The 27,853-nt window shown below is 37.7% G+C and overlaps 1 protein-coding gene across 2 annotated transcripts in view; it reads left to right on the plus strand.

Moving 5' to 3' along the window:
• The window catches only part of GPC5 (glypican 5), a 1,060,457-nt gene that overhangs the window by 129,883 nt on the left and 902,721 nt on the right, over nucleotides 1-27,853 (plus strand). For both annotated transcript variants that reach the window (XM_074962530.1, XM_074962537.1), the window contains exon 3: nucleotides 19,264-19,958. In XM_074962530.1, the coding sequence (XP_074818631.1) occupies nucleotides 19,264-19,958 (695 nt within the window). The remainder of the gene's footprint in view (nucleotides 1-19,263; nucleotides 19,959-27,853) is intronic.

Genomic DNA, 27,853 nt, shown 5'->3' on the forward strand with positions numbered 1-27,853 from the left:
GGAAAGTTAATGGAGCAAATAATTAAGCAATCAATTTGGAGATACTTAAAAGATAATGAGGTGATAAGTAAGAGACAGCAAATCCTGTCAAATCAACCTAACAGCTTTCTTTGACAGGGTTCAAGCCTTGTGGATGGAGGTAAGCAGTAAATGTGGTATATCTTGACTTTAGTAAGGCTTTTAATACTGTCTTTCATGACTTTGTCATAAACAATCTAGGGAAATACAACCTAGATGGAGCTACTATAATGTGAGTGCATAACTGGTTGGAAAACCATTCCCAGAGAGTAGTTATCCATGGTTCAGAGTTAAACTGGAAGGGCATATCAAGTGGGTCATGCAGGGATCAGTTCTGGGTCTAGTTCTCTTCAATATCTTCATCAATGATTTAGATAATGGCATAGAGAGTACACTTATAAAGTTTGCAGATGATACCAAGCTGGGAGGGGTTGCAGGTGCTTTGGAGGATAGGATTAAAATTCAAAATGATCTGGACAAACTGCAGAAATGATCGGAAGTAAAGAGAATCATAGAATCATAGAATATCAGGGTTGGAAGGCACTTCAGGAGGTCATCTAGTCCAACCCCCTGCTCAAAGCAGGACCAATCCCCAACTAAATCATCCTAGCCAGGGCTTTCTCAAGCCTGACCTTAAAAACTTCTAAGGAAGGAGATTTCACCACCACCCTAGGTAACACATTCCAGTGTTTCACCTCCCTCCTAATGAAAAAGCTTTTCCTAATATCCAACCTAAACTTCCCCCACTGCAACTTGAGACCATTACTCCTTGTTCTGTCATCTGCTATTACTGAGAACAGTCTAGTTCCATCCCCTTTGGAACCCCCTTTCAGGTAGTTGAAAGCAGCTATCAAATCCCCCCTCATTCTTCTCTTCCGCAGACTAGACAATCCCAGTTCCCTCAGCCTCTCCTCATAAGTCATGTGTTCCAATCCCCTAATCATTTTTGTTGCCCTCCGCAGGACATTTTCCAATTTTTCCACATCCTTCTTGTAGAGGATGAAATTCAATAAGGACAAATGAAAAGTACTCAACTTAGGAAGGAACAATTAGTTGCACACATAGAAAATAGGAAATGACTGCCTAGGAAGGAGTACTGCGGCATGGGATCTGGGGGCTATCATGGATCACAAGCTAAATATGAGTTGTCAAGGTTCCTTCCCCACTCTGAACTCTAGGGTACAGATGTGGGGACCTGCATGAAAACCTCCTAAGCTTACTTTCACCAGCTTAGGTTAAAACTTCCTCAAGGTACAAAATTATTTTACTTTTGGATTTCCACTGCCACCACCAAACTTTATCTGGGTTTACTGGGAAAACATAGTTTGGACACATCTTTCCCCCCCAAATCCTCCCAACCCTTGCACCCCACTTCCTGGGGAAGGTTTGGTAAAAATCCTCACCAATTTGCATAGGTGACCACAGACCCAAACCCTTGGATCTTAGAACAATGAAAAAGCATTCAGTTTTCTTACAAGAAGACTTTTAATAGAAGTAAAGGAATCACCTCTGTAAAATCAGGATGGTAGATACCTTACAGGGTAATTAGATTCAAAATATAGAGAATCCCTCTAGGCAAAACCTTAAGTTACAAAAAAGACACACAGACAGGAATGTTCATTCTATTCAGCACAGCTCTTTTCTCAGCCATTTAAAGAAATCATAATCTAACACATACCTAGCTAGATTACTTACTAAAAGTTCTAAGACTCCATTCCTGTTCTGTCCCCGGCAAAAGCAGCATACAGACAGACACAGACCCTTTGTTTTTCTCCCTCCTCCCAGCTTTTGAAAGTATCTTGTCTCCTCGTTGGTCATTTTGGTCAGGTGCCAGTGAGGTTACCTTTAGCTTCTTAACCCTTTACAGGTGAGAGGATTTTTCCTCTGGCCAGGAGGGATTTTAAAGGGGTTTACCCTTCCCTTTATATTTATGACATGAGTCATCAGTTTAACACTATTGCAAAAAAAGCAAACATCATTTTGGGATGTATTAGCAGGAGTGTTGTAAGCAAGACATGGGAAGTAATTATTCCACTCTACTTGCCACTGATTAGGCCTCAGCTGGAGTATTGTGTCCAGTTCTGGGTGACACATTTCAGGAAAGATGTGGACAAATTGGAGAAAGTCCAGAGAACAGCAACAAAAATGATTAAAGATCTAGAAAACCTAGGAGGGAAGATTGAAAACAATTGGGTTTGTTTAGTTTGGAAAAGAGAAGACTGAGTGGGGACATGATAACAGTTTTCAAGTAAATAAAAGGTTGTTACAAGGAGGTGGGAGAAAAATTGTTCTCTTTAACCTTTGAGAATAGGACAAGATCAATGGGCTTAAATTGAAGCAAGGGCAATTGAGGTTGGTCATTAGGAAAAACTTCTTAACTGTCAGGGTGGTTAAGCACTGGAATAAATTGCCTAGGGAGGTTATGGAATCTCTGTCAATGGAGATTTTTAAGAGTAGGTTAGGCAAATACCTGTCAGGGATGGTCTAGATAATACTTAGTCCTGCCTTGAGTGCAGGGGACTGGACTAGAAGACTTCTCGAGGTCCCTTCCAGTCCTATGATTCTATATCCTTTCCTTATTGTGTGAGTGATCTGTGCAGTGAGTTCAGATACCCATTCTATGTCCATTTTCAGTGCTGGAGACCAAAACTAATGAGGACCTGTAACTCATATGGATTATTATTGTTTATTATTTTAAGGCAATATCTAACAATACTTAGAAAACATACAGGGTCAGATTTTCAAAAGTAGTCTCTAAGATTGTAATCACAGTTTTGTACATCTAAGTTTTTGCTCACAAATGATCTCTGATTTTTTTAAGTGCAAACTGCGTTTGTGCATGCACACAGTTTAAATGGAGAAAACTGCACTAACAATTTTGGAGGGCCTTTGAAAATCTGGCCCTGAATTTCAGAAGATATAAAAGCAACAGGGGGAAAAATATATTTATTAACTTATTTGCAACTTTTTCTTAAACCTCTATTGCATAGAACTGCGGTATGTGCTGTGCCCAGAAAGGGCAATGTCGCTTACACATTCTTTGAATTCTTTTACTGTGAAAATGAATTTATTAAACCAGATTTAGTTTCACGTTTGGTTTTGAGAGTGGCAAGTTGCAGGATCAGTGAGAAGGACATTAAACAATTAAACCACAAGAGCTCTGTGTAAGGTCGGAATCTTTTCTTTCTCCAACAGAAGTTGGTTCAATAGAAGACATTACGTCACCAGCTTTGCCTCTCTAATATCCTGGGAACAACATGACTACAACAACATTGCAAACAATTAAAGTACAAACAGTTAACTTTTTTGTATAACACAGTGAAATAAACAAGCTACTGCCCCTACAAATAGAAATAGAGAATAATGAGAACTGGGAATATCTACTGCTTCTTTACCCCAGAACTAATTGGGATACCGTGTGTAAAAATTACAGTTCCATATAGAGTGTTTATAACATCTCCTATTGCTCTGTGTCCTGTGCCATTGCTTACCTATCAGCAGGCATTGTTTTTCCATGAACATTTTGCCACAATCGATAATTTGAATGTTTAGGTACCACATTTCTTATCAGTTCCTGAGGTGTTGCTTAGCTGCCATTGTTATGTGTATAACAGTAGAATATAAAATACCCACTGTTGCTGTTCTCCAGTCCCAGGAGGAATCAAAGTCTGCAGCAAGATTCTCTAACTCAGCTCTGTTGACAGCTCTAACAAATGAAGTAGCTTAGTCTGCAATTATTTGAACATCTTTCCTCTTGTGATGTAACTGATATTTCGTCTTTTCCTAGATGGAAGTAAGACAGTAAAAGTAACCAAATGAGAGTCAGCCTTTATCTCATTTACAGCTTTTCATTTTTTTCTTTAATAAACAATTAAACAAGAGCAAGGAGCCATTCATGAATACATAGTTAGATTTAACTTGCAATTCTGAGTGATTTTACATGTGAAGTATGGACATAGAGATACTAATATTTTGCTGTGAGATAACAAATATAATCCTCACTAATATGTTTCAAGAGCTTTAACAGTAATTCCTTTTGTTGTGAAAAATGTAGAAATGTCTACTTTTACTTGTATATGGACTCATACCATTTTTCAAAGAGGCAGAAAACGATACTGCTAAATGCTTTGACTACTAAGTTATGCTGAAGATTACAAGTTAAATTTTCAGAAGTACCTAAGTGACTTAGGAGCCAAAGTCCTATTTTAAACAATGACTGTGGCACTTAGGGCTAGATTCACAAGATTTTAGGGGCCTAAATATCAGAATCAGACCCCATTGGGATTCACAAAATCCCTACTTAGCTGCAACCAAACCCTGTAGGCACCTAAACTTGCTTGGTGCCTAAATTTTTGTAGAAAAAGTTTCTTAGATGTTTATGTTTCTACCTCTGAGCACATGTGCGGCTGCCTTTCTCTACAGGTCTGGATGCCTAAGCCCCAGAGCAATGCATAAACTGGGAAAAGATAGGCATTCCCTTGCCTAACCCTCCTGCCGGGCCCAATCTCGTCAGTCGGTTCAGGATTTGCCTGCTGGATCGGGATCAGCAGGCGAGCTCATATAAAATAATGTGAAGGAAGATGATCTCTCTCATAACTTGCAACCCAGTGGTTAGCATGCTCACCTAGGATGTAGGAGACCCCGTATTTAATCCTCCCTCCACCAGGGAAGAAGGGATGTGCTACCACTCAAATGAGTGCTCTCACCATTGAGCTATTGGATAGTCTGATGAGGGGCTCCTTCAATCGTTCCTCTTGAAACTTTCTGCTTTGGATAACCAATGAAAGAGTCATAGTGCCAGAAAGAGAGTGAGCACAAGAGAGCATGAGAATGACTCTGTAGCCTGATGGTTAGAGCACTCATCAGGGAGGGGGGAGATCCCGGGAGCCAGTTCCCCTGCTCCAAAGACTGTTTAAAAATTATTTATCCACAATAGAACAGCTTTAATGGAAGAGATTGAAGGAGCCTGACATCAGATTATCCAATAGTTCGGGGGTAAAGCACTTGCCTCAGAAGTGTAAAAATCCCTTCCCCCCTTCCTCCCCGTCTCATCAAGGGAAGACTTGAACCAGAGGTCTCCTACATCCCAGGAGAGTACCATAACCAATGGGCTAAAAGTTATGAAGGAGGTACTTCTGTCCCCTCCCCTGGCTTCTTGTAAAAATAGTGTAGGCACCTAACCCCAGGGGAGACTATGCAGCTAAGAATCCCAAGCGGAGGGAGGTGCTGAACTTCAAAGTAGGGTGGGGCTTAGGACACACCCTTGGCCTTGGCATCTTCTATTGGCTAGGTTAGCTCCAGAGCCACTTTGCATGCTGGCTTTTGGGAATCCCATTCTCTTCCTCATTCATTGTATAGGAAACCCAGGCATCTAATTTAGGCTTTGTTAATCCAAGTGATTTTCTAGGAGCCTACTTTCTTGTGTGAATTTAGCCCTTAGGAGTCTAAATCTCAGTGAAATTCAAGTATTAAAGTCTGAGTTAATCTCCAAAGCATCAAGAAACCCATTCTAAACTCCATAGTGCTTAGTGTGGAGGAATGGATGACACTGTATATCAGTTACTGTTTACAGATCCCTAAAATATCTAGGCACAACATAGTAGGTTATTAAATGGCACTTTGAATTCTGTAGTTAACTGAGTTAGCAAGTGAGACTTCTCATGTGAATTAGAGCTATAGACCATGAGTAAGGGTTGCAAATTTGGACCTTTAATTATTGTAGCAAACCAATTAATAAACAGTACATTGTAATCATTTCTGTCTGATAAAGCAGGGATCTTTTAAAACATAGTTTTGCTTGGAGCAAATTTTAGTCATCTGTGAAAAATAGGGCTTTTATAATGGAAATGCAAACAGAGTCTGAACAAACCCAGCAGGCAGCACTCTAATAGAAAATTGTTTTACTGAACCTTTGCTTCCTACTTCTGTAACTAAGCTATAGTCAGTCCCTGGTGTTGTAGGCTTTAATAGTCTGCTGTGTGAGATATGCAGCTCAAGGTGAAGGTGAAGACACATGTACAGTTTCAAGGACCAAGCATTAACAAAAGTATATCATAAATGAAACAATCTTAAAATATAATTTTCCTTACTAAATTACACCACATGAAGACTGTGTAGTTTGGAGGATTGAACAGGATCAGGAGTCCGGGTTGAGTTCCGGTCAGTTCTGGATCTGACGCTGAGTGGCTGCATGGTTTTGCCCAAGTCATTCCATTTCCCTGTAAAATCAGGATGATGTTATGCATATAAATGACATTTTCTCTAACAGTCATCCCATCCCTGGCTACCGATCATTCCCAATTAAACCTGCAGAAGGTAACACTTTGTAAAAGACAGTAATTTGTAATAATTTTCTTTTGTAATGGCATATATTGAAGTTGAGGCACCTGCTCTTGCTGGGCCACGCTGTGCCATCATTTTTTAGTCAGAACTCCTCATTGATTTTAATGGGAATTTCTAATTAAAAATTTAAGGTACCATATCCATTTTTCTTCCCAGATCCCTTTTGCATTTCTACATAAAAATGGCATTAATAGATATAAGTAAATGCTGTTTGATCTAAATTATATTACACACAAAAAGTACTGTTAAAAGAACATGAAGATTGCAAAGTCAAGCACTCAAAAGTTAGGAGATGCTAGCATTACGGTTGGGGCCCCTCTACTCCCATTTTTCTCCCCTGGAGAATGAAGTAAAAGGGTCAATCGTTCTTCCTGTTGGTAGTAATTTTTTATGTTATAGACAAGATTCATCCATGCTGCTGCAGGAAGTTGTAAATTGCATGTGATCTACTTGTTCCTCATGTCCCCGGACTTCAGGGGCAGGACACCATTTTACCCCCTTTTCCCCTCCCTTGTTGTATTCACAGGGGGAAGGCAGCTTTAATTTCAACAAGGGCTTTATCGGAGAAATGCTGGTTGAGTCTGTGTAAAAAGGGTTAACACACCTTCTGGTTGCCATGGCAATGCCTTTTCCTATATACACTTCTTCAGTGATGTATTTGCCACCTATGAATCTCCCAGTGAAGAGGAGGATTCAGCTGCTTTCTGCCACTTAAAGTCCTTGTTCGCTGGTTGTCTATCCACTACCTAGGTCCTGTGCATTAGATTCTGCCAGGTTTGGTCATTAGTTAACTAGGTTGTGTCTGGTCCTGTGACTGTTTTTAATATGACTGCTGATTGCTAGCTGGCAAAGACATTATGCTGTCCTGCTGACTTCTCTTTCTTTCCTATGGCAATTTGAAAAGCACATTAAAGATTAATATCCAAGTTTCTCATCCACTTTATGGCTTCTGGTGATGTGGAATGAATCAAGGCTGTTCCTCCGGAGAAGGATCTTAGAGCCCAGTGGTTCACTAGGAGTTCAAGAGTTTGGACATTCTCTCCCCATTTGCAAATCAGGCTGTCCTTCGTTTTCCATTTGTGTGGTAGGTAATTGCAACACCCACGTAAGGTTCTGCTGCAGTTCACTGTTATCTGGTATGGTGAAACCAGTTGGTTGATATGTAGGATCCATAATCAGGCCTTGATTCTTGACACTGCTGTTTCCCCACTATTTTTTCACAGTTTTGGGTGACAGTCCCATTTCGAGAGCTTTGGCCGCTAACCAGAGGTTCCCAGACTTAAGGCAGCATCTGAGGGGTGAAGGGTGTTGAGATCTTCTTAGATGGGCAAGTCGGTGTTCGTTATCGTGTGGTTCTATTCTTGAATTATTGCTGCTTCCCTTCAGAAGGATGATGGCAAAATATGTGGGAGGACGGGGAACCAGACTGTTGGTATTGGTTTCTGTACTCCTGTGACAATTCTCTTAGCAGTGTGCAATTCCATGTTGATGAGTTTTGTATGTAGGCTACATGACTATACTGGTGCACAATATTCAGCTTCAGAGAAGATGAGACCAAAATGGCTGTCTGCAAAATGTGAGCATCTGGTCCCCAGCTGGTCCTGCAGGCTGTATCTATTTGATAGGGGAGATGGATAATACCTCTCTGCTGCTGGACAGATGACTAATGGCAGCACGCAGAACCAGTGCTAGACAAAGCAAGTACAGAGTTTTTTCCAAGAAATGGGTTTTACCAATGTTATTTCCATGTTTTCAACACACACACTTTAATGAAGAACTTTGCTGCAAAGTATTAATTTACAGTCATGGGCTAATATGGTAAGGCTTTGCTGAGATATAAAACACAATAAAAGGTGTGGCAAATTGAAATTTCATCTTTCTGTCAATGACTTGCTCTTGAGGGATCCTGTGAAATTAAGTTGTTACCCACATGTTCCCAGGAAACATAGAATTATTAGAAAAAATATTGTTTTGTGTTTTCTTTCATATATATTAATTTAAAGATAATTACTTTACTGCTGTTGAAGTGCACATTGAAGAGATGTGAAGTTAGCAATCACAATGTTAAATGTACCTAGTACTAGACAGGATGGATTTTCACTCACTTATGGCTGAATTCAGACCCAGTGTAAATGGTCACAAGTTTATTGACATCAGCTGAGTTGTGTCCACTTACACAAAGGCAGATTTTGGCCATAAATTCTCATTATGTTTTATCTTAAATGAGAAATAGAATTTATTTTTGAAAATCTCTAGGCTGTGTAAAGTTGAAACTATGGCAGACACGTGTCTCGTTGTATCCATTATAGTTTTGAAACAAATACGGGAAAAAACGTATTAAACCAAGCCATAGATGCTACAAAACTTTAAAAACAATGACAGTTTAAAAAAAAAGTTCCCTCATTAACTTTTGAAGACTATATATTTTATGAGTTCACAGCAGAAAGTTATTAATGATGTATGAAATATAAAATCCTGCATCAGAAGTTAATAGCACACTGTAGTGATTGTCTGTTATTGTATATTAGGTTCAGAGAGCACCAGGGAAACCCAGCAAGCATAGAGGATTCTTCTTTAAAAACAAATAAACAAAAGCGTTATATCTTCTTCTAAGGATTTTCTTTGCCCATTTTCATTATCTCCCAGCACCTTCTATTGCACATGCTATTTATAGAGAAATATAACTCTAATATGAGTGTTGACAGGCCTGTGAATCAGCTCATTGGAGTGGTTTATGTTATGGTGCATTTTTGTGCAAAAATTAGGTGTGGGTGTCTTTTTTAATGTGGATGGAATTTCTGTGAGTGCTATATTTTCCAGCTGATCCCTGCTGGTTCTTGCAAAGACATTTCCTTTTGTGGGTCATAAATGTCTAGTGACAACTTGCCTGTACCACACAGGAGGTTAATTTTTTGGAACTGCACAAAATAGTGAAAAAGCTGTCGTGTAAAAAAGTATGCTAAAACTCTTGTTGTGTGACATAAGTAACTTATGAAACCTGAAGAGTAATTCATTTTTTCAGAAAAATACTAAGCCCAATGTTCAGCTGCAGACAGCCAGTGCTCCATGCAGCTCAGGAGAAGTGGGGCAAAAGGTATCCACTGCAAGCCTGATCTCTTCTTTAGGTCTCCTTGTCACCAGATTGTAAATCAGAGCAGTTTGAGGCGTATTCTAATTTGCACTAGCTGCAACCCAGGACATAGGGGAACTCTGGCCACGCTCCAGCTTTCAGGAAGAGGGACACTGTAGTAGCTCATTTAAAATGCTTGGTTTAAATCTTAGATTGTAAGGGCCAGATGCTACTACCCTTATAGTAGTACTTTGCGCCGCATGTGAGTTCTCTTGAACTCAATGGACTATTTCCAAAGAATGTATTATGAACATGAGTAAGGGTATCAGTATCTGGCCCTAAAATGTTACTGTGAAAAGTAGCTAGACAATTTATTTTGTACAGCTATCATCAACATTTTCCATTGTTTCAGCCTTCTTGAGGCTACCTCAGTGTAGAAACATTCTTCATAATTTCAGTGATATATGGTATGACTATGGTAGTAAAACTGAATTTCTTATATTTTGTTTTTCATAACAGATTTAGAGAATCAGTTGTTTTTTTTTTTCACTGACGGGTGCTATTTTTCTCCTGTAATTGGAAAGAGTGTAATGGTCTATATTATTACCCACCTCCTGAGAGCTTCTCCCTTGTCAAGTTAGAAACAGTGTATTTATTTACCTGTCTATATCTTGAAAGTACATGCTTCAAATTCATTTCTTGCTCTATTTAGCATTCCATAGTACAAGTACTATAAGATGTGGTATAAAACAATATGATTTTTGCTATCATCCATATTTTACAGCATATTGTACTTAAGTCAGTAACAATGAGACCTAGACTAAAGCTCTGCAGAGAGGCAGATATTTAAACTCATTCTTGTATTGCTGCCTAATAATCATATCTGAATACAGGGCTAAATCTTCGTCCTGGCAGGCTCTTATATAGAACCAGTCCTATACCCTGTTTTTCAGATAAAAGCCCCACTGGCATGGATGTAAGTTTTGCCTGAACAAGAAATGCAAGAACTGCAGAAGAAGCAACCTCACCATTTTCTTTACAAGTGCAAAAAAAAAATCATAATCTAATGAATATATAACATCCCACACCAGACTACTGTGCAATTTAGAAGCCCCTGACCCAAAGTTGTGTCTTAAATATGGTAGACTCTCAAATGTCCTTGCTTAGTGTAGCAGATCTTAACAGGTATTAATTGTGATGACCCCACTGAAGCCTTTCTACATCTCTGTTTGTTTTCATATGTAATTACTATGCAAATTGATGGAGTTTGTTGAAATATCCTGGCACTTGCTCTTTGGGTGGAGTAACCTCATCATGCTCAGCCAATATACTGGGAAGCCTGTAATATGTCCAATGTTCAATTTATGCATAACAGAAATGACTCTGAGTAAATGTTAGATCTATTTCTTTATATCAACTACTAACATTTTTATTAAAAGTATGTTAATCTTGGTTATTGATACATTTAAATTGCACCACATTACGTTTGATGCCACTTTCGCTTAACAATCCAAAAATTCTAGACACAATTCAAGTCTATTAGTTTTCTGCCCTACCTAATTCTAGGGTGGATTGATTTAAATCAAAGTCATGTAAATCACCAGTTTTAATCATGATTTTAATCAGCAAGCCGGAAACTTTGATTTAAATAATTGTTTTTAATTGTGTTTTGCATTTGTATTGTTTAGTTACTTTCCTGAAGAAATGTTGATTCTCATTGGTTGCTAATCATTAAAATGTTGTTTTGCAGCTAAATATAGCCATTACACTACATTTGTTGCTTCTTTTGGTTGCAGAAGAGGCTACCAGTGTCAAAAGCTGGTTTAACACTTCAACAAACTCTGGTTCCGGGTGCTTAGCTAATGACTTTCAGTAGTTCGCTCGTTTGACTTTCTTTAAAACTTGGCAGCAAATATGTACTGCTTAATATTATTTTTTATCTAATTTAATTGATTTTAAGAAATTATAATAATTTAAGCCTTATCATAGATTGTCAATTTTAATTTTAAATATTTTTCTTTAAAAATAAGCCTGTATTTAATTTAAATAATCCAATTTAAATAAAAAATCAGATTACAAAAAATCATTTTATCCCCCCACGAATTCCTCCCCATTTTGTTCAATTCTCCCAAACTTGTTTTCCAAAGATACCCTTGTTCACACAGCTGTGGTGGCCTGCATCCTCCTGTTATTATGTGAGTGGTACAAATGGCTCCTCTTTATCTAGGATGGGGAGAGAGAGTCTGGCAGATGCCCTGAATATTGGGAGAGGGTTGCTATGGTGGAAAGTGAACACAGCCTCCCCTACTCTGGGAAGCCTGTAATGAGTCAGAGCAGCCCCAAAGGGTAAGATATATGGCCACGAGTTACACTGACTCGGCATATTCCTTACTCAGGTTTCTATCTGTGGTTTAAAATGAAATGTAAAGCTGTCTTTCCCCTGCAGAAATCACAAGGGATTTATAATTTATTGTTTTATAGTAAGGTCAGTGGATGTCCAGTTTGATCAGAGGATCCATGTCAGTTTAATCATCATTCAGTGATAAGATCTGAGACAGTACAACTTCCACAAGTAAGATTACATAACTATTTATGCATATTACAAACCGTTAATCATTTAATATCCTTGAGTTTGTGTGTAAACTCATGTACCACTATTTATAACTCGTAATTCTTAAACAGCTTCCAATGTTCAGGAAGTTAAAATGGCAATTTAAATTTAATAATGGAATAATACAAACATTATGGCATTTAGGTATTTAGCAAGGCTGTTTGATTAATTCATCTGTGTTAGCAAAGATACTGTTGCCTTTACTACATTTTCTTGAATTTACCCCTAATATTTTCCTCCCTCAATTATTATTTTCTATAATAAGATATATTAATTTTCTGATTGAGGAAAACAAATGTAGGGGCTGTTCTGTCATTACTCAGTAGTGTAGATCTTTGCGTGAATAATATTCAGCTAAGTTTTCAGTTTCAAAGATTTCAGTTTTTCTCCAGTTACTTCATTTTGGTAAGTAAACTGCATGTTCAATTGATGTTTGATATCTTGGCAAATAAAAACATCAAAGCAGGAGAAGTTACCAAGAGCATTCCAGATAAGGAAGGATCAGGTATGTGTCATTTGGGTCAATCTGTTAGTTCCTCCTGGTAAATTTCACTCCACAGAAATGTTGTGGTATATGCTAAATGAATAGTGTTCAACTGGATCAGTTTGAAGTGTATGTTAATGGAGATTAATTTTAGTGAATCCCATGGATTTTCTGCTGGCACTTATCCTTTAGATCCCTGTCTCATCTAACATTCACAGGCAATGCCTGAGTGAGTTAATTAGTTAAGATCATTTATGTGTCTTGGGAACAATATTCTTCTAACTCATCTTTGCTGCTATGATAAATGATATGGGGCTCAAATACTAGATATAGCACCTCAATACTACTTCATGGCTGGGAATATTTATGCAGTTTAGGTTTTTTCCAAGAGTACTTTTCCTGTAACATGTATTTTAAAAATTCTAAATGCATTATTTTGGACAGATCTGGCATTTGTTACAGGCTTTTGTTTTCCTAAACTGCAAACCTGAGCTGAGATTTGTGTACTCAAAATTCCCTTTGACCAGTAGGAGTTATGTGTATGCCAGACATGCATGATTGGACCATATCTCTAGATGACAGCTTGATACCCAACATTATTTGGACTGTCCATAAGCAGAAGTAAAACACATTAGAGTACTCAGCAGCAAATGTCTCTAGTGAAACACAAGACTAAGGCTGTTCCATATGATCTGTTCAAGGTTTCAAATATGAAAACATCAACAGCAGTATTTAGATATTAGAATTTTTTTAACACTCTTCTTTAAGGTTTGGTATTTGGGTTAGGTCTAATGGGTTAAGTCTGATTTTTTGGATACACTGTAAAGTCTTTTTTCAAAGGCTCAGAGTGTTCTTAATGGTTTCTGGGAGAGCTTAACCCAGTCTCTGTGGCTGTAACTTTCATTAGGTATATATTGGAGATTGGCTGAGTGCTTATTCATTTGCTGCATACAATAGTAGATGTTGGACTGGTGCCAAAGTTCAATACAATGTAACTGACTGCCCATTAGTAATAATGAAACTGGAATCTGTCAGGGCACCTTGTGTAATATTATTTTTTTCCATTGTAAAGTCTGAGTATTTAGAGCATAGATCACTTTATTTAATAACAAGTGCAGTGGATTAAACTCTATTAAGCAAAAGAATGGGTAAGCTTTGAAAAAGGTGCAAGAATTGTGAGAAATGCAGTCATCATTTTAATGTGCTGTTCTACTAAACATAAGATAAGAAATTTGCTCCAAAAATCTGTCCTCACTCCCACCCCAAGATGTACAATTAGAAAGCACTTTCCTCCACCTATTGGAATGGGGATTAGAGGTCCACATATTTAAAGACTTTCATGTCCATTTAGGGCCCAATCCAACTTCCAGTGCAATCAATGTGAATTTTTCATGAAAGTTGGATTGGGCCCAGAAAGAGGAGCAGGGATGGTCTCGTCCCCATTTGTAAAAGTTTGTTTTATATATAAACAAGGCATAAATTGCTTCATATGAGCATATAATTTGTACTATGATAAAACTGAAGGGATTATTTCTTACATTATGTTAAAAAAAAAGTGCAAATGAGAGGTGGTGAAGTGATGTAGCAGTCCAGGACTCAGTTTTTGTAAGTATTTGTTTTTTGTTGCTTGTCAATAGCTTGTAGTTCTTGTATTTAGTTTTGTATCCAGTTTTAAAATCAATAAAGACATTTGTTTATAAAGCTATGTTTTGATTACTACTTTAAGAAGAGAGGAGAAACATGCTATTACAGTTTCTTTGTAATTCTTGCAATTGTAAGTAGCTCTCTGGGATAAACAAATTAAAAAGAATAAATGAGAGGTTACAATTATTGTAAAACAAATAATTGTAAAATGATAAACCAAAAATTCTTTTATGGTATATACTAATCACTTGTGTTACATTTGCAGATATTAACAAGAAAATAACTTATATTCATGTGTTAATATGACCAATCAATTCAAAATGAATAGAATTCACCCATAATAAACAATAAAACAATTTACTGAATTACTTAGTTTTGTCCTGTTTATATTGTATATTTTGTCTAGTCTTCTGTTTTCTGTTGCTTCCTGGCACAGATATAAAATGAGAAATTGGAATGCTTTCCAACAGTTTAAACAGCTAATAAAATCACATTATAGATCTTTGTACTGAAGTTGAACAAATGTTCTTTAAATGATAGGTACAAATGTGAAAATCACAAAGTAAGTTCTTTTGAAAAAATACATTTAATAATTGTAAAAAGGCAGCTTTTCATGCTCATCTTTTTTGTATTAGTGATGGTTTTTATTTACATTTGGATTTATATGGACTATATACTCACCAGTTATTTTATGTGGGTTTCTGCTTTTAGCAATAGAGTACTTCAGCTTTGAATTGTCACAGACTTTTTATATTATGTATTTTATGGTTTTCATCTATGACAGCATAATAATGAAAAATTTGAAATGGGTCATAAAATGCCTGTTCATGTCATTCTAAAGAGGTTCCTATTACATTATCCTTTTAATTAACGTTACCTACTGATATGAATTTTATCTGAAGTATTGGTAAGTTTTCTGTAAAAGACTGAGACTCTAAACTTTTGAAAAATAGCCACCTTCTCAGAAGACTTCAGTATATCTTATGGTTTGTTTTATTTAAACAGTCTGAAATAGGAATCAGCTTGATTTCCCCCTCCCCATCATTAGTGTGTCTGTTATGCACTTTACATTTAAAGATCATAGTTCAGTGAGTGTAGGTAACATATATTAGTGTAGTTGAATGCATTTTTAGAGAGAGAGATGGGTATTATTCACATATAAAACTGAAGAGAAAAGGCAGCAGATGAAATTTCCTTCTGTCTCAAGTAGGCATTTGTCTAGTTTTTATGGGAGGGTTAAGGAAAAAGGTAGAATTAACACATCTTTCCTTAGTCTTCTGGAGAATGATCAGAGAGATGAAGCTGACCAGAAATAGTAGACCTGTGCAACAATCAGACCTTAAATTAAGGGAAACTTGATGCATTTTTAATGGAAAAAGGAAGGTGGCTTGTACAATAATGTTCAGTTCATATGGAATGTATTAATACGTCTTCTCTGTAATCTTTTTTTTTTATTAAGGACTTGATCCAAGCCAACTGAAGTTTACAAAAATCTTTCCATTGACTTTAATGGACTTTGGACCAGGCTCCAAACCCCTTTATTCCTATACACAAATAATTAATTCTCAGGTGTGCTACAGACAATTTTGGGCTTCAGGTCCAATTTAGGCTGATTACTCAATTATTTATTGGGTTTTTATGCTGGTGAGTCACTGACTAAATTCAAAATACTGACAATAACTGTCAGACATAATTTGGCAAGATCTGATTCTTATAATTTTTAATGTGCGTGGTTTTTACAACTATTGATTTGATCTGTATATTTCCCTTCTCTTTATTTTTAGGGAGAGACAGTTTAAAAATAAATATGGTAAAAGAAAAATATAAATAAGGATTTGCCAGCTAAATTGAAATATATGGCGCAAATCAAGTTCCTTTCTAAGACCTTTATTTTGTGGCTACGTGAAATATTTAGTAACAAGATTCTAGCTTTCTTATTGAATAAAAACCCAATAATTTCAGATGTAAACATATAGTTAGTCACTCAGTAGCTAAAATGGGTTGTCTACTAACCTATGTTCTTACACTTCTGTACGTTTTAGCCAAGGTTCCCATGGGTTTGTAAACTCCTCATTTGTATTCCCTGAACTGAGTTTTTTATACAGATCTGGAGGGTGGGGGGAAGACCACAACACACCAATGGTTTTTATTTTGTTTAGTTTTGTTTTTGAAAGAACCAAGATTTCATCCTCCTGACCTGAAATCACAGAGCAATGTGGGACTGAATAGTTTGTTTTAGAACTTGCAAGTGTTCATGTCCACTAATGCAAAAATGATACATTATATGGAAGGGTCACGGTAGAAACAGCAATAAGAAGCCAATCTCCTTATTTAAAACCTTAAAGGTTCTGTCCCCTAAAACATAGATCGATGAGGCTTATCATTTTACCCTATACGTATTCAGATAATGGAGACTTCCTGTTCTAAAGGGTCAGATATTGTTGAAACTAGTATGGAGGTATGTTGTGTCCCTGGGCTATATGGCCTTGTGTGATTATATATACTGCTGTGTATGCAAGCATATTTCATTGGGTTGGCTAAGAATATGAACTAGGAGAGCCTGATAGCTCTTTCCATTCTATAAATTGCCACCAGAGATTGGCAATGAGATTGCTCCCTCATTCCAGTATAGAGAAGCATGCTTTCTTCAATTCCCTATTTGTTAGGCAGAGACATGGATGTGGTATTGCAATTAGAGGAATATACACTGTATTTTGAAAAAGCAAATAAGAAAAAAGTCCAGTATCAAGTGTTCTAATTTCAATAATGGTTTCTTCTATGGTACTAATGGATTTTTTCCCTCATTGTTAAAGCAATTAAGACATAGTCAACACTTGTTCACCTGGCCCCAAGGCAGACCACTGTCTTCTGTAACATACCACTTTCCTAGTGTAAAGAGCTCTGGTATGGAGGGGGCAGAGTTATGATTGGTTGGGATACATAATGTTAGGTACAGGGAAAGATAGACCCTGGGTAGTTGACAGCTTGAAGCCTCCCACAGGGACAGTTATTCGGTGTGATGACTTGGAGTCATCAGTTTCAGAAATTATGTACTGTGCCGTTAGTGATGCCTGTGTAATAACTTTATTTATATACCACCCTTTTCCCAAAATGCTGAGGGTGCTGTACTGCAGAATAATTACAAATGCAATATAATAAAACATTCTAAACTGTCACCCTCTTAAGTTATAAATAGTTTAAAAACATGAGTGGATCAAATTTTAGAAATGTGAAGACAGTGATTGAACAGGAATGCGATAAATAAAAAGTCAAGAGTGGCTATTCTAAACACCTGTGGGGAGAAATAAAACTTTAAGATGTTTTTTAAAGTGGGGTAAAAATGAGGTGGATTTTGGGGGAAGGAAATTACGTGTTATAGGTCCCACTGCAGTAAAAACCTTGATTGCCTGCCAATGTCAGATATAGTGGCAAAATTCTAAGCACTGGATAGTGTGTGAATACAGAAATCCGTCATTAAAAGGCTTAAGTAGAAGGCCCCAGAATTTGGAAAGCCAACTGTAAAGGGCTTTTAAAAGCAAGCATATCAGTTTAAAGTTAATCTGCCAGTTTCTAGGCAGTCAGTGTAAATCTTGCAAAGCAGCTCAAGACAGTGAGCAATTATGCCACTGTAGTCTGAACAAGTTGCAAAAAATAGCTCATAAAGAGAGAATTCACTAATTGAGTTTTGTGGTATTAGGGCATTTTTTGCTGTTCCAAATTTATCACAAGCTACATTCACTGACCAACAAAAAAGAAAAAAAACCCAAACCTTCTCATTAAGAAGGAGTTAAGATTGTCCAGTGGTATCTTGTGTCCTTCCAAACATCAAGTTCAGCAAAACTTGAAACTTTGAAAATCAGGAAAGAGAGTTAAGGTACATGTCTGTGCAACTTTAACTCTGTGTTAACAAAGTAGAAATCAGGGATGTAGAGTTAGGGTATTTAGTGTAATTTGTTATTTACAAAATGTATACAACTTCTGTTCCATTGAACGGAGGTGGTTACAAACTGTACACACACTGTTCTCTTGCAGAAATCTTAAAGCATCACTGCCCTATCACCAGGAAGCAATTCTTAGCATCTAACTGCTTAAACACACTGCTCTCTCTTCCAGTCACAGCCCATGGGCTTTTCACCTGGGAAACTCCTAGTCCAAGGCTCCTCACCTAGGTTCAAGTGTTTTGAAAGGTGGTGTGCGCATTAACCCTCCTTTTGTGAACCCACTAAACCTCAGAAAGGGTTTGACTTCCCATTCACGGGGAAATACTTTAACCTACATGATCTTCTTACCTACTTTCAGAATTAGGTACTGCATGGGTATTTTAACTCATTTTATCCTGGGTACTTATACATCAGTAAGGCATAACATGCACAACATTAGCATTTGTTGCCATAGCAATAATCTTTTTGCTAGCATTGAGCCAGATTCTGCAAAGTTCTGAGTGCTCTCAATTATCATTGACCGTTGCTATTGTTGGATTTATCAGCACAGTTTCAAAGTATGATTCAGACGTATGTGATGCACCTGCTCTCTTTCAAAAAGAAGCCACATCTGTTTGCTCTGTAAAAGTTACATATTAATGAATAAAACAGAAGAGCTGTTTCAAGTGTTCATTGCCATCTTTAACACTCCATTCTAAATGTTAGAGACTTTATTTCATGATTTGAAGTGGAATGAGTGATAATATTTCACTTACATTACAAATTGTGAAAGGTCTATTGAATTAATGGAGTGGGTGATCTAATGTATCGAGACAGTTACTGTTGGTGTCTGATTTATTCTTCAAGTTAGTTACCATTCATTTGCCCTTTGCATTTGTTTGTAAAATACATTATATTAGAAAAGTTGGTTATTGTATATTTTAGTAGGATCCACAATGAGCTAGGTACTGTCAACACACTAAAAAAAGAAGGTTTATATGTGTTTAGAATGTATCTTCTTAAATTCTAGCCATTAATTGTTGCAATACAAAGATATCTGTGATATAAGTGAAACACAAATTAAAGTAATATAATACTTGTTAGATTCTTAAGCTTTTGCTGAAATGTGTAATCCTTTTTTACTCTAAAATATTCACCTCTTTTTTTATTACAGAAACCTTTGAAATGCTTATCACAGAGGCTGAGAATTACACAAGCACGCTTTTCTGCAACACATACAGAAACATGGCTGTTGAGGCTGCTACAGCCGTTCAAGAGTTTTTTACGGATGTGGGACTCTTTGTATTTGGCATAGATATTAGTACAGAAGAACTGGTGAACAGATTTTTTGACACCCTGTTCCCACTAGTCTATAATCATCTGATTAATCCTGGTCTGACTGACATTTCACTGGAATATTCAGAATGCATTCGAATGTCACAACGAGATATCAGTCCTTTTGGTAATGTTCCAAAAATAGCCATGGGACAAATGGGGAGATCATTGTTATCCAGTCGTACTTTCTTACAGGCCCTCAATTTAGGGATTGAAGTGATCAATACAACAGATCATTTGCAGTTCTCTAAAGACTGTAGCAGAGTCTTACTACGAATGCAATATTGCCCCCACTGCCAAGGAATTCCTTTAAGTAAGCCATGTATGGGGTACTGCCTGAATGTAATTAGAGGCTGCTTGGCTAACATGGCAGAAATTGACCATCACTGGCGGAGATATATTCAGTCATTGGAAGAGTTATCCAGTGCAATGCATGGGACATATGACATTGAGCATGTACTTCTGAACTTTCACTCACTTGTTAATGATGCTCTGACACAAGCTAGGATCAATGGACCAAAAGTAATTGAACAGGTAAGCACCTATCTATTTTCTAACTTCCATGCTTATTGGAAACACAGCACATGGAAACTAACTTAGAAAACTGATGGATATTTGATGATTGCTATACCAATTAATACGTTTGTGTCCAAAAAGGGCATCATACAGCAAAACAGTTGTACAAAATTGTCAGTTTTTTCTTTAGTTATTCACATGACTTGCTATTTTCTCAAATGCTATATTCACAACTATAGCAGAGTGAGGAGTCACCATATTTTAGCATTTGCAGATTTTTTTTTCAGGGTGAAAAGCTAGTTTTCCAGTTGTGGAATGAACTTTTAATGTTTACCAGAAACATCTAAACAGTTGAAGTGATAATGAAAAATGTTTCACACCCATGAAACCACAAGCTGATTTTTTAAAATCAGTTGTGTGAGAATTTCTTTACACAAATCAGTAGATAACTCTATTTTACTTCTAGCTTTTTGTCATTTTGTCCATTTAATTGTTATACTTTTCAGTGTAGTCACTGAATGGCCTTTACTGAGAATTCTACAACTGTTGAATAAACAAGAAAATCCTGAGTTCTGCTGAGTAAGAGTGAGTGCTGGGAAGGGTAATTAAGTTTCGTGTTTTAAAATACTAATAAGCAAAAACTAAATTTCTTGGTGAAAGCTAATTCCAGAGACTTTCTGCTTTTGTAAAAAATGCTAGGGGTTAGGCAAATGAGTGCCAGATTTGATTCATAATATTAAATGAATTGCTGGACTGGTGAGATGTTTATTACTCTATCACATACATTGTAACAGGTTTGGAAATCTCATGGACTTTATGCCATAATTGAAGCCCCTTATTTTCATGAACTAGAAATATAAGATCTCATGTCTAGTATATATCTAACTATAAAGATGACAAGTAATAAACATCCCTTCCCTCTAGATGCCAATGGTTTGTCTTCAACACCTATGGCCGTAGGTAGATTTGAATATTTTTTGTTATCATCAATGGAGTGAGGACATTTCAGGGGAAGAGTAACTTGCATGAGAAGCTAACTTAGCTGTAAACACATGAAAAGTGAAGAGTTTTTTTAATACCAGGGCATTAGTTAAAGCTAATGTAGCTGCAAATTTATGAGGCATATCTATGCCAACAAATGTTAACTCTTACTCTGTTTTACTTATTCCATAGTATGTTGTGTAAGTACACTTTCACCTATAACTTTCATGGGTGCTGCCATCATACTCTGCTCAACTATTATGGTGATGTGGGTAGCATAAGAACCTAGAATAGAAAGATGTTTATTTTTAGAGGGTGTGCAGATCAATTTGTGGTTGGATGTGACTGTGGTATGGTGTGGTGTCACCTCAGGTGCCAGTAATAATGCTAGGACTATCACAAACTCCCTCTCACTTGGTTACCTGCTGCTGAACTGGCTTCTGCCCACAACAGAGCCTTATCTAATAGACTAGTGCCTGATTCTCCTGTTCACTTGCATGGAATAGAGGTATGGGGCTTTTCTGGCACATCTAAAGAGGGAAATATAGTGGGCTATTGTCATTGACTGCAGGTTGCTGTGCCCTAACTATTGGGCTGTCATTCCCAGATGTCACTGTAGGTATATTAGTACTACAAAGGGAAACTTTATGGGAAGTTGAGGCTATTCAGAGTCCTTGGAAGCACTGACTTACAAACCTGGCCCCACCAGGCACTATAGAAGGAACACAGATAATATGGCCAGTTGAATTAGTCCCTGAAGTACAACTGGAGGAAATATTACTTTGAAAGTGGTAGCTAGAACACATGTAGATTTCTGAGATGAGGTCAGTGGCTCCTACAGTTATGCTAGAGCTATCTTCATGATTCCCATCCGGCTCTCTCTGAAGTTAGACCCCTTGACTGGAGTCAGGCTCCTTCATTTTGGAAACAAATGGCTCTCAACAGCTTTGGTCAAAATGAGTCATTGGACATTATCGAGAGGGGGTTGTCCATTGAGCTGTGGGAACAACTTTGTCCCATTTCTAATCTCAAACAGCCCATGGAAGTTATAGGACATAAATGAAATCATCCATCACCTACTTCAGATCTTAGCCATACAATTCTATCTCTAGCCTCAGTGAATTGGGAACAGACAGAGCAGAGCTCTATCTGAATAGATTCCTCAAAGAGGTTTATCTTCACACTCTCATTTTACTATCGCAAAGACAATTCCTCTATTTTTCTTGTGGTTGATAGCTCCCCCACTCCTCCCAACTTCAATCATCACCGTTACCCAGACATAGCCTCACTTACCTAAATTAATTTGGTCCCTGCCCACCTTTTCCCCTGCTCCCCATGACCATACAAAATATAGGAAGGTGAGAGTGATAGCAATACTGATGCCACTCTGGATGAATAGTCTCTGGCTCTAACCTACCGTTGAAACTTTCGGTGTGTCTGTCTCTCAGAGTAGGTCTGCAATTGCAAAAAGTCAGCTTTCCATCCAGCACCAGACTGGTTGAAAATGGATACTTAGAGGAAGTTATTACCTTTCTCATGGACCTTAAGAAGAAATGAACAAATACACTATGAACTTTGCACCAGCCAGCAGAATAACTGCCATATTAAACAAGTTAAACACAGCCTTCAGTTCCTCCATGAGAGCCTTAATGTGTATGCACAAGAGTTCAAGCAAAATAATCAAGACTCTGCAATATTATATATAAAATAAAAGGAAGTTTTAAATAAATTCCAGCATGAAATGTTTTTTTAGAGCAACAACCTTTACTCTAGCCTGACAAGCTCATAGAACACAAACTTGAAATCTCATTCTTCTCCTTACAATATTACCCAGATTGAACCACTGCAGGAGGTGTCATTATTTTTCCTATCCATTACAGAAGACTTCCTTATAGCTACTGTCTCCTGTCAGATGAATTTTTCATTTTCATTTTACTGATTAAGTCAGACAAGTAATCCTCAAAACTGCCATAGCATTCACTCCCAAAATAAATTAAAGGTGTAGTCTTCATTCTATTAAACATCAATAGACATCAATAGTCCTTAGGAGCAATGACAGTCTCAAGGCAGAGAAGTAATGCATTGAGATCTGCTAGGTGTCATCGATATGTACATTCACCAAATTCTACATATTGGTTATCCAATCTTTAGCCAGTGCCTTTTTTATTAGCAGAAGTCTTTCCTACTGCTAAGTGCCCACAAGAAGAATGATATAGAGTGCATAATATTGTCCGTTGACTTGAGCTGTTAGCCAATAGTTATTGATAAGTTGTTTTCTTAAGGAGAAGAAATTAATTGAATCAGGTATTTATTTGGTGCCATCCTGTTTGTTATACACAAAGTCCTGTTTCTCTGAACACAGTAGGAACAAACAACAGGAGACAGTTTCCTTGCTCACAGTTTCCAAGCCTGCCTTTCCAGTCAGTCCTTTGTGTAAATGAAACTCTTTGTTGACTTCCTTCTGGGGCCACACTCACATTGCTTATCTGGCTTTCTGTTGGCTTTTCTGTTTGCTTTCTATTTCTGACACATACAGACACACACAGCTCCACCAATCAACGCCCTAGATTCTTCATTCTCCTTATTCTCTCTGAGTTAGTTCTTGCTCAGGCTTTCCAAGCTGATCCAATGCCTCGGGCAGTGGCTTCTGTTGTATCAGCTATCTTACTCCATAAAGGGTCTTAATTGCTTCTTCCATTTAGCCTGAGTGAAAATTGATTAGCATGCACATTGGCTTCAGTGCAGTCAGTGGTTGCCAAAGGGATCAAAGACACACTTGTGAGCAGCCACAAATACCCTCCAGCACAACAATAATATTGTGGATGTCCATATTTAGATGTTCCCCTTCCCACTGCTGTGAAAATCCCATTAAAATAGATCTGTGTGCCTGAGCACAGTGAAGAAGAGGATAAGGTATCTGTGCTTAATTGAAAATGTCCTTAGTTCAACTAATAAGCTCCAGAGATCTGGCCCACATTGAAGATAAATATGTAATCAAGAATAGAGATGGATATGCACATCCAAATATTTGAGTTTCTTTCATTATGGGGAATGAATGCTCAGCACTAGGACATGCTTTTTTTTTCTCAAGGTATTATTTTAACACAATCTGTAATTTAGGAAAGTACGATTGAATTAATCTCACTGTGGAACTTGTCTCAGTTGGAGAGAACTTCAGCAGGTGGGACGTGCCTCTGTTGCCAGTGACTGATAGAATTGGTTTTACCCCCAAACTCCAAGCACTTTGAAGTATGCATTGTAATGGATCTGTGGCACTTATTACTTGTATAAAGGACATTTTCAGATAATCACAGATGAATTTTCTTATTTAGATGTCAGTTCTGACATAAGTTTCCTAGTACAGTGTGTTGTCATGGTCCCCTTACGGTAAACACAATTACCATCAAATTTTCTTATGTTTTCCTGGTGACTCTTTTTATCACCCAATAGTGCCTAGCAACTCTAAAAAGGAGTCATTATTATCTATTGTAGTATTGCCCACTCTTACACTTTTATTACATGTCTCACTGTATTTAGTATTCTTGTGAAAGCCCCAGCTCTTGGACACAAATGAGTATACAAGAATATCAGCTTTCATGTAAAATAAATAAATAAAAGTTAGGCCAGGTCTATAGTACAGACTTATATTGGTATAACTACCTTGCTCAGGGGGATGAAAAATCCACCCTCCCCAATGAGTGACATACCTTTACCGAACTAACCCCTGGTGTAGACAATGCTAGGTCAGCAGGAGAGTTCCTGTTGACATTGCTACCGCCTCTTGCAGAGGTGGATTAACTAAGCTGACAGGAGAAGCTCTCTCAGTGTAGGAATGTCTTCACTTAAGCGCTACAGTGGTGCAGCTGCGCTGATGCAGTGTTTTCAAGCTTAGACCTGCCCTAAGATTCTAGCCCTCAGTGTTGCGAAGAAAAGCTTGCACATGTAATTGGAGTGTAAACTTAAAGGCTCAAAAAAATAAGACCTATAAAATTCAATCAATTTTTATATTTAAAATTTTTTTTTTTTGGTTCCACAGTCTAGTTTTTGAATGCCTGATATTGACAGTACTGCTGCTGTATTAAGGCCTTCTCAGATAGGACCAGTTCCAAAACCTAAAAATCAGTGGGAGTCTTTCCATTCACTTCATTGAGCTTTGGATCAGGTCTAGACTGTAAAGCAGATCAGTGACAATAACCTGGCACAAATAGTCTCTCAAGGTTATAGTCTGGGTTTTTTTGGTCTTTAACACAATAGACTATGACTCTTTGAGATATAATGGTCTAGTAAATTAGTTCAGTTTTTGTAAATGTGGTTTATGTCTGTGGGTTAAATGGTCCAGTCAATTTTTGAATAGAAATAGTTAATTCAGATAGGCAATAAATGTTTCTACTCGTAAAATAATTCATTGGGTTTTACAGAGAAGGGGTCCTGAATCCTTTGGAAATTGGCTCATTAATATTAATTTATCAGAGTGACTCATGAGCTGTTTATCAAACTTTGATAAGCAGTTCATGCATCAGTGGTTCTAACAAATTCAGAATAAATGATTGTGAGTCAGTGAATAATGACTGTCTCATGCTCTCAAAGCAATCTCTGCAGAGTTAGAACAGAGTCTCTTTAGCAGTAACTGTGCTTTTAAGAAGTAAGGAGAAAAACAATGCTGAAAGGTGAAATTTGGAAAAGTTTTATTATATGTATATGCTATACACAAATCATAATATAGATTCCACTATGTGCTCTGAGTATAATAATAAATATATATGTGTGTGTGTGCGCACGTGTGCGTGTACACGCATATGTGTATATATAAATGTACATTGTTTCTCTAGTATTCAGTTGTGGTTTCTATACATATATGAATGTATATTCAGACGCTAACATATTATATGTGGCACATGTTGCAATGCCTACTGTTAAGGTTCTCCATCATAAGACCCCATTTTCAGTTGCTTACAACTTTGCCAAATTGCAATCGGATGGGCTGAAATTTTCCATGTTGGGTGTCTACCTCTGGCTAACTTATTTTTGAAAAAAGAAAAGGAGGACTTGTGGCACCTTAGAGACTAACCAATTTATTTGAGCATAAGCTTTCGTGAGCTACAGCTCACTAAACCTGTAATTTTTGAAAGGTCATCTAAAACAGTTCAGCCATTTCCAAGAACGGGCTTAGGGGAAAATGTTTTTTCCCACCTCTCAAACCATTTTGTTGTGAAGTTCTAGTGCCTCCATGCTTTGGACCAATGGCTTGAAATTTGTCAGGAGGATTGCTTTGGTGACAGGGATGTGTCCCTGTGAAAATTTACCCTAGCTTGGCCAGGTTATAAACTTTTTAAAAATCTCAGTTTGCGCATGCTCAGAGGCTTGCTAGAGTTTGGCAGCTATATATGTTGAAGATTCCATCTGCACTGAGCATTCTGTGTCCCCCACAGCTCCTATACATAACCAGAGTGCACATGCAACATCCTCACACAGTGACTGAACATGCCCCAGCCCAGAGGTGCAGGGGCTGACTAGCATTCTCCCTGTGATTGCTACTATTAGCTGCCCAGGTCCACTGTGCCACTGTGTACCAAAACAGAGAGCAGGAAGAATGTCTCTTTAAATTCGCCCTGCTGGCACCCAGGTAGCATGGAGGGGAAGGGGTGAAAAACCTGAGTCAAATGCAAAGGGGTAAGAAATGATGCAGTGCACCAGGAGAGGGGTTAGGAACAGGAGTGGGGTAGGACAGGATGGCCAGAAGCAGAGCGGGGTCAGAAGATGCAAAGAGGGGCATCCTCTGCCTTGGAGCTACTCCCCGAGCCTCCTGCTTGCTGTGCAGGAGGGGCAGAAAAGAGGAGTGCTAATGTCAGGGTGTCCCCCTCCCCTCTGCTCCTGCCCCCGCACTTACCCCATCTCCACAGAGAAGTGGGGGGACACGACAGGGCACAGGACGGACAGAGCTTGCTGGCAGCAGCTGCTGTCTCAACTTGCTCATCTACTTAAAAAGGCAATGTCCTTAAAGTGGAGTCAGCGTACTTAAAGAGGCAATGCACATCTCTCTCACATACACAGGGTGTATGTCTCTGTCTCTGTCTGCCATGCTGTCTCCCCTCCCTCCATTTGTGCTGCCTTGTAGAGTGTGAGGCTACATTAACAACGATGTGTTAACCTTTGAGGGCTCAACCAAGTGCTAGTTCATCATTTAGCAGTAAGGCATTCCCTGGAAAATATCCCACCCTCTGACTTCATCACCTCAACCACACTTCACAATCATCATTGCTGTGTACAGTATTAAATTGTTTGTTTAAAACTTATACTGTATGTATATATAATATAGTCTTTTGTCTGGTGAAAAAAATTTCCCTGGAACCTAACCCCCCCTATTTACATTAATTCTTATGGGGGAACTGGATTTGCTTAACATCTTTTCGCTTAAAGTTGCATTTTTCAGGAACATAACTATAGCGTTAAGCGAGGAGTTACTGTATAGTAATATGAGGTGGGATTTTCAAAAACAGTCAACTTTGGTCTAAATCTCTTCCAACTCCCTTTGACTTTGACTTCAATGGTATTATGGTTAGTCCAACACTGAATTCTTTTGAAAATCCCATCCATATTTTCTGAGAAATTCTTAAGCATCTTAACAGCAGAAAGAGTTCTAACCAATAAAATATTTGCTTAGAGCTGCAAGAAGATTTAAGTTCTCTTAAATAGTCTCCATCTGTGGATTTACAATTTATGTGAAGATTTGTTTTTACTGTCATTGATATTAAAAAGCTTCCTTGTGTCATTAAATGTTAGCAGAAAGGATGAGTTAATGGTCAATATAAGAATTTTATTTCTTTATTGATTATTATTACCCAAAATGACTAGCTATTAAACACATAGTTTGGATTGCCGTAACACATTGCACATAAAATTTAATATTTCATTGATTAGCCACAAAGAGTATA

This window comes from Natator depressus, chromosome 1 (assembly GCF_965152275.1).
Source record: "Natator depressus isolate rNatDep1 chromosome 1, rNatDep2.hap1, whole genome shotgun sequence".
NCBI classification, from domain to species: domain Eukaryota; kingdom Metazoa; phylum Chordata; order Testudines; family Cheloniidae; genus Natator; species Natator depressus.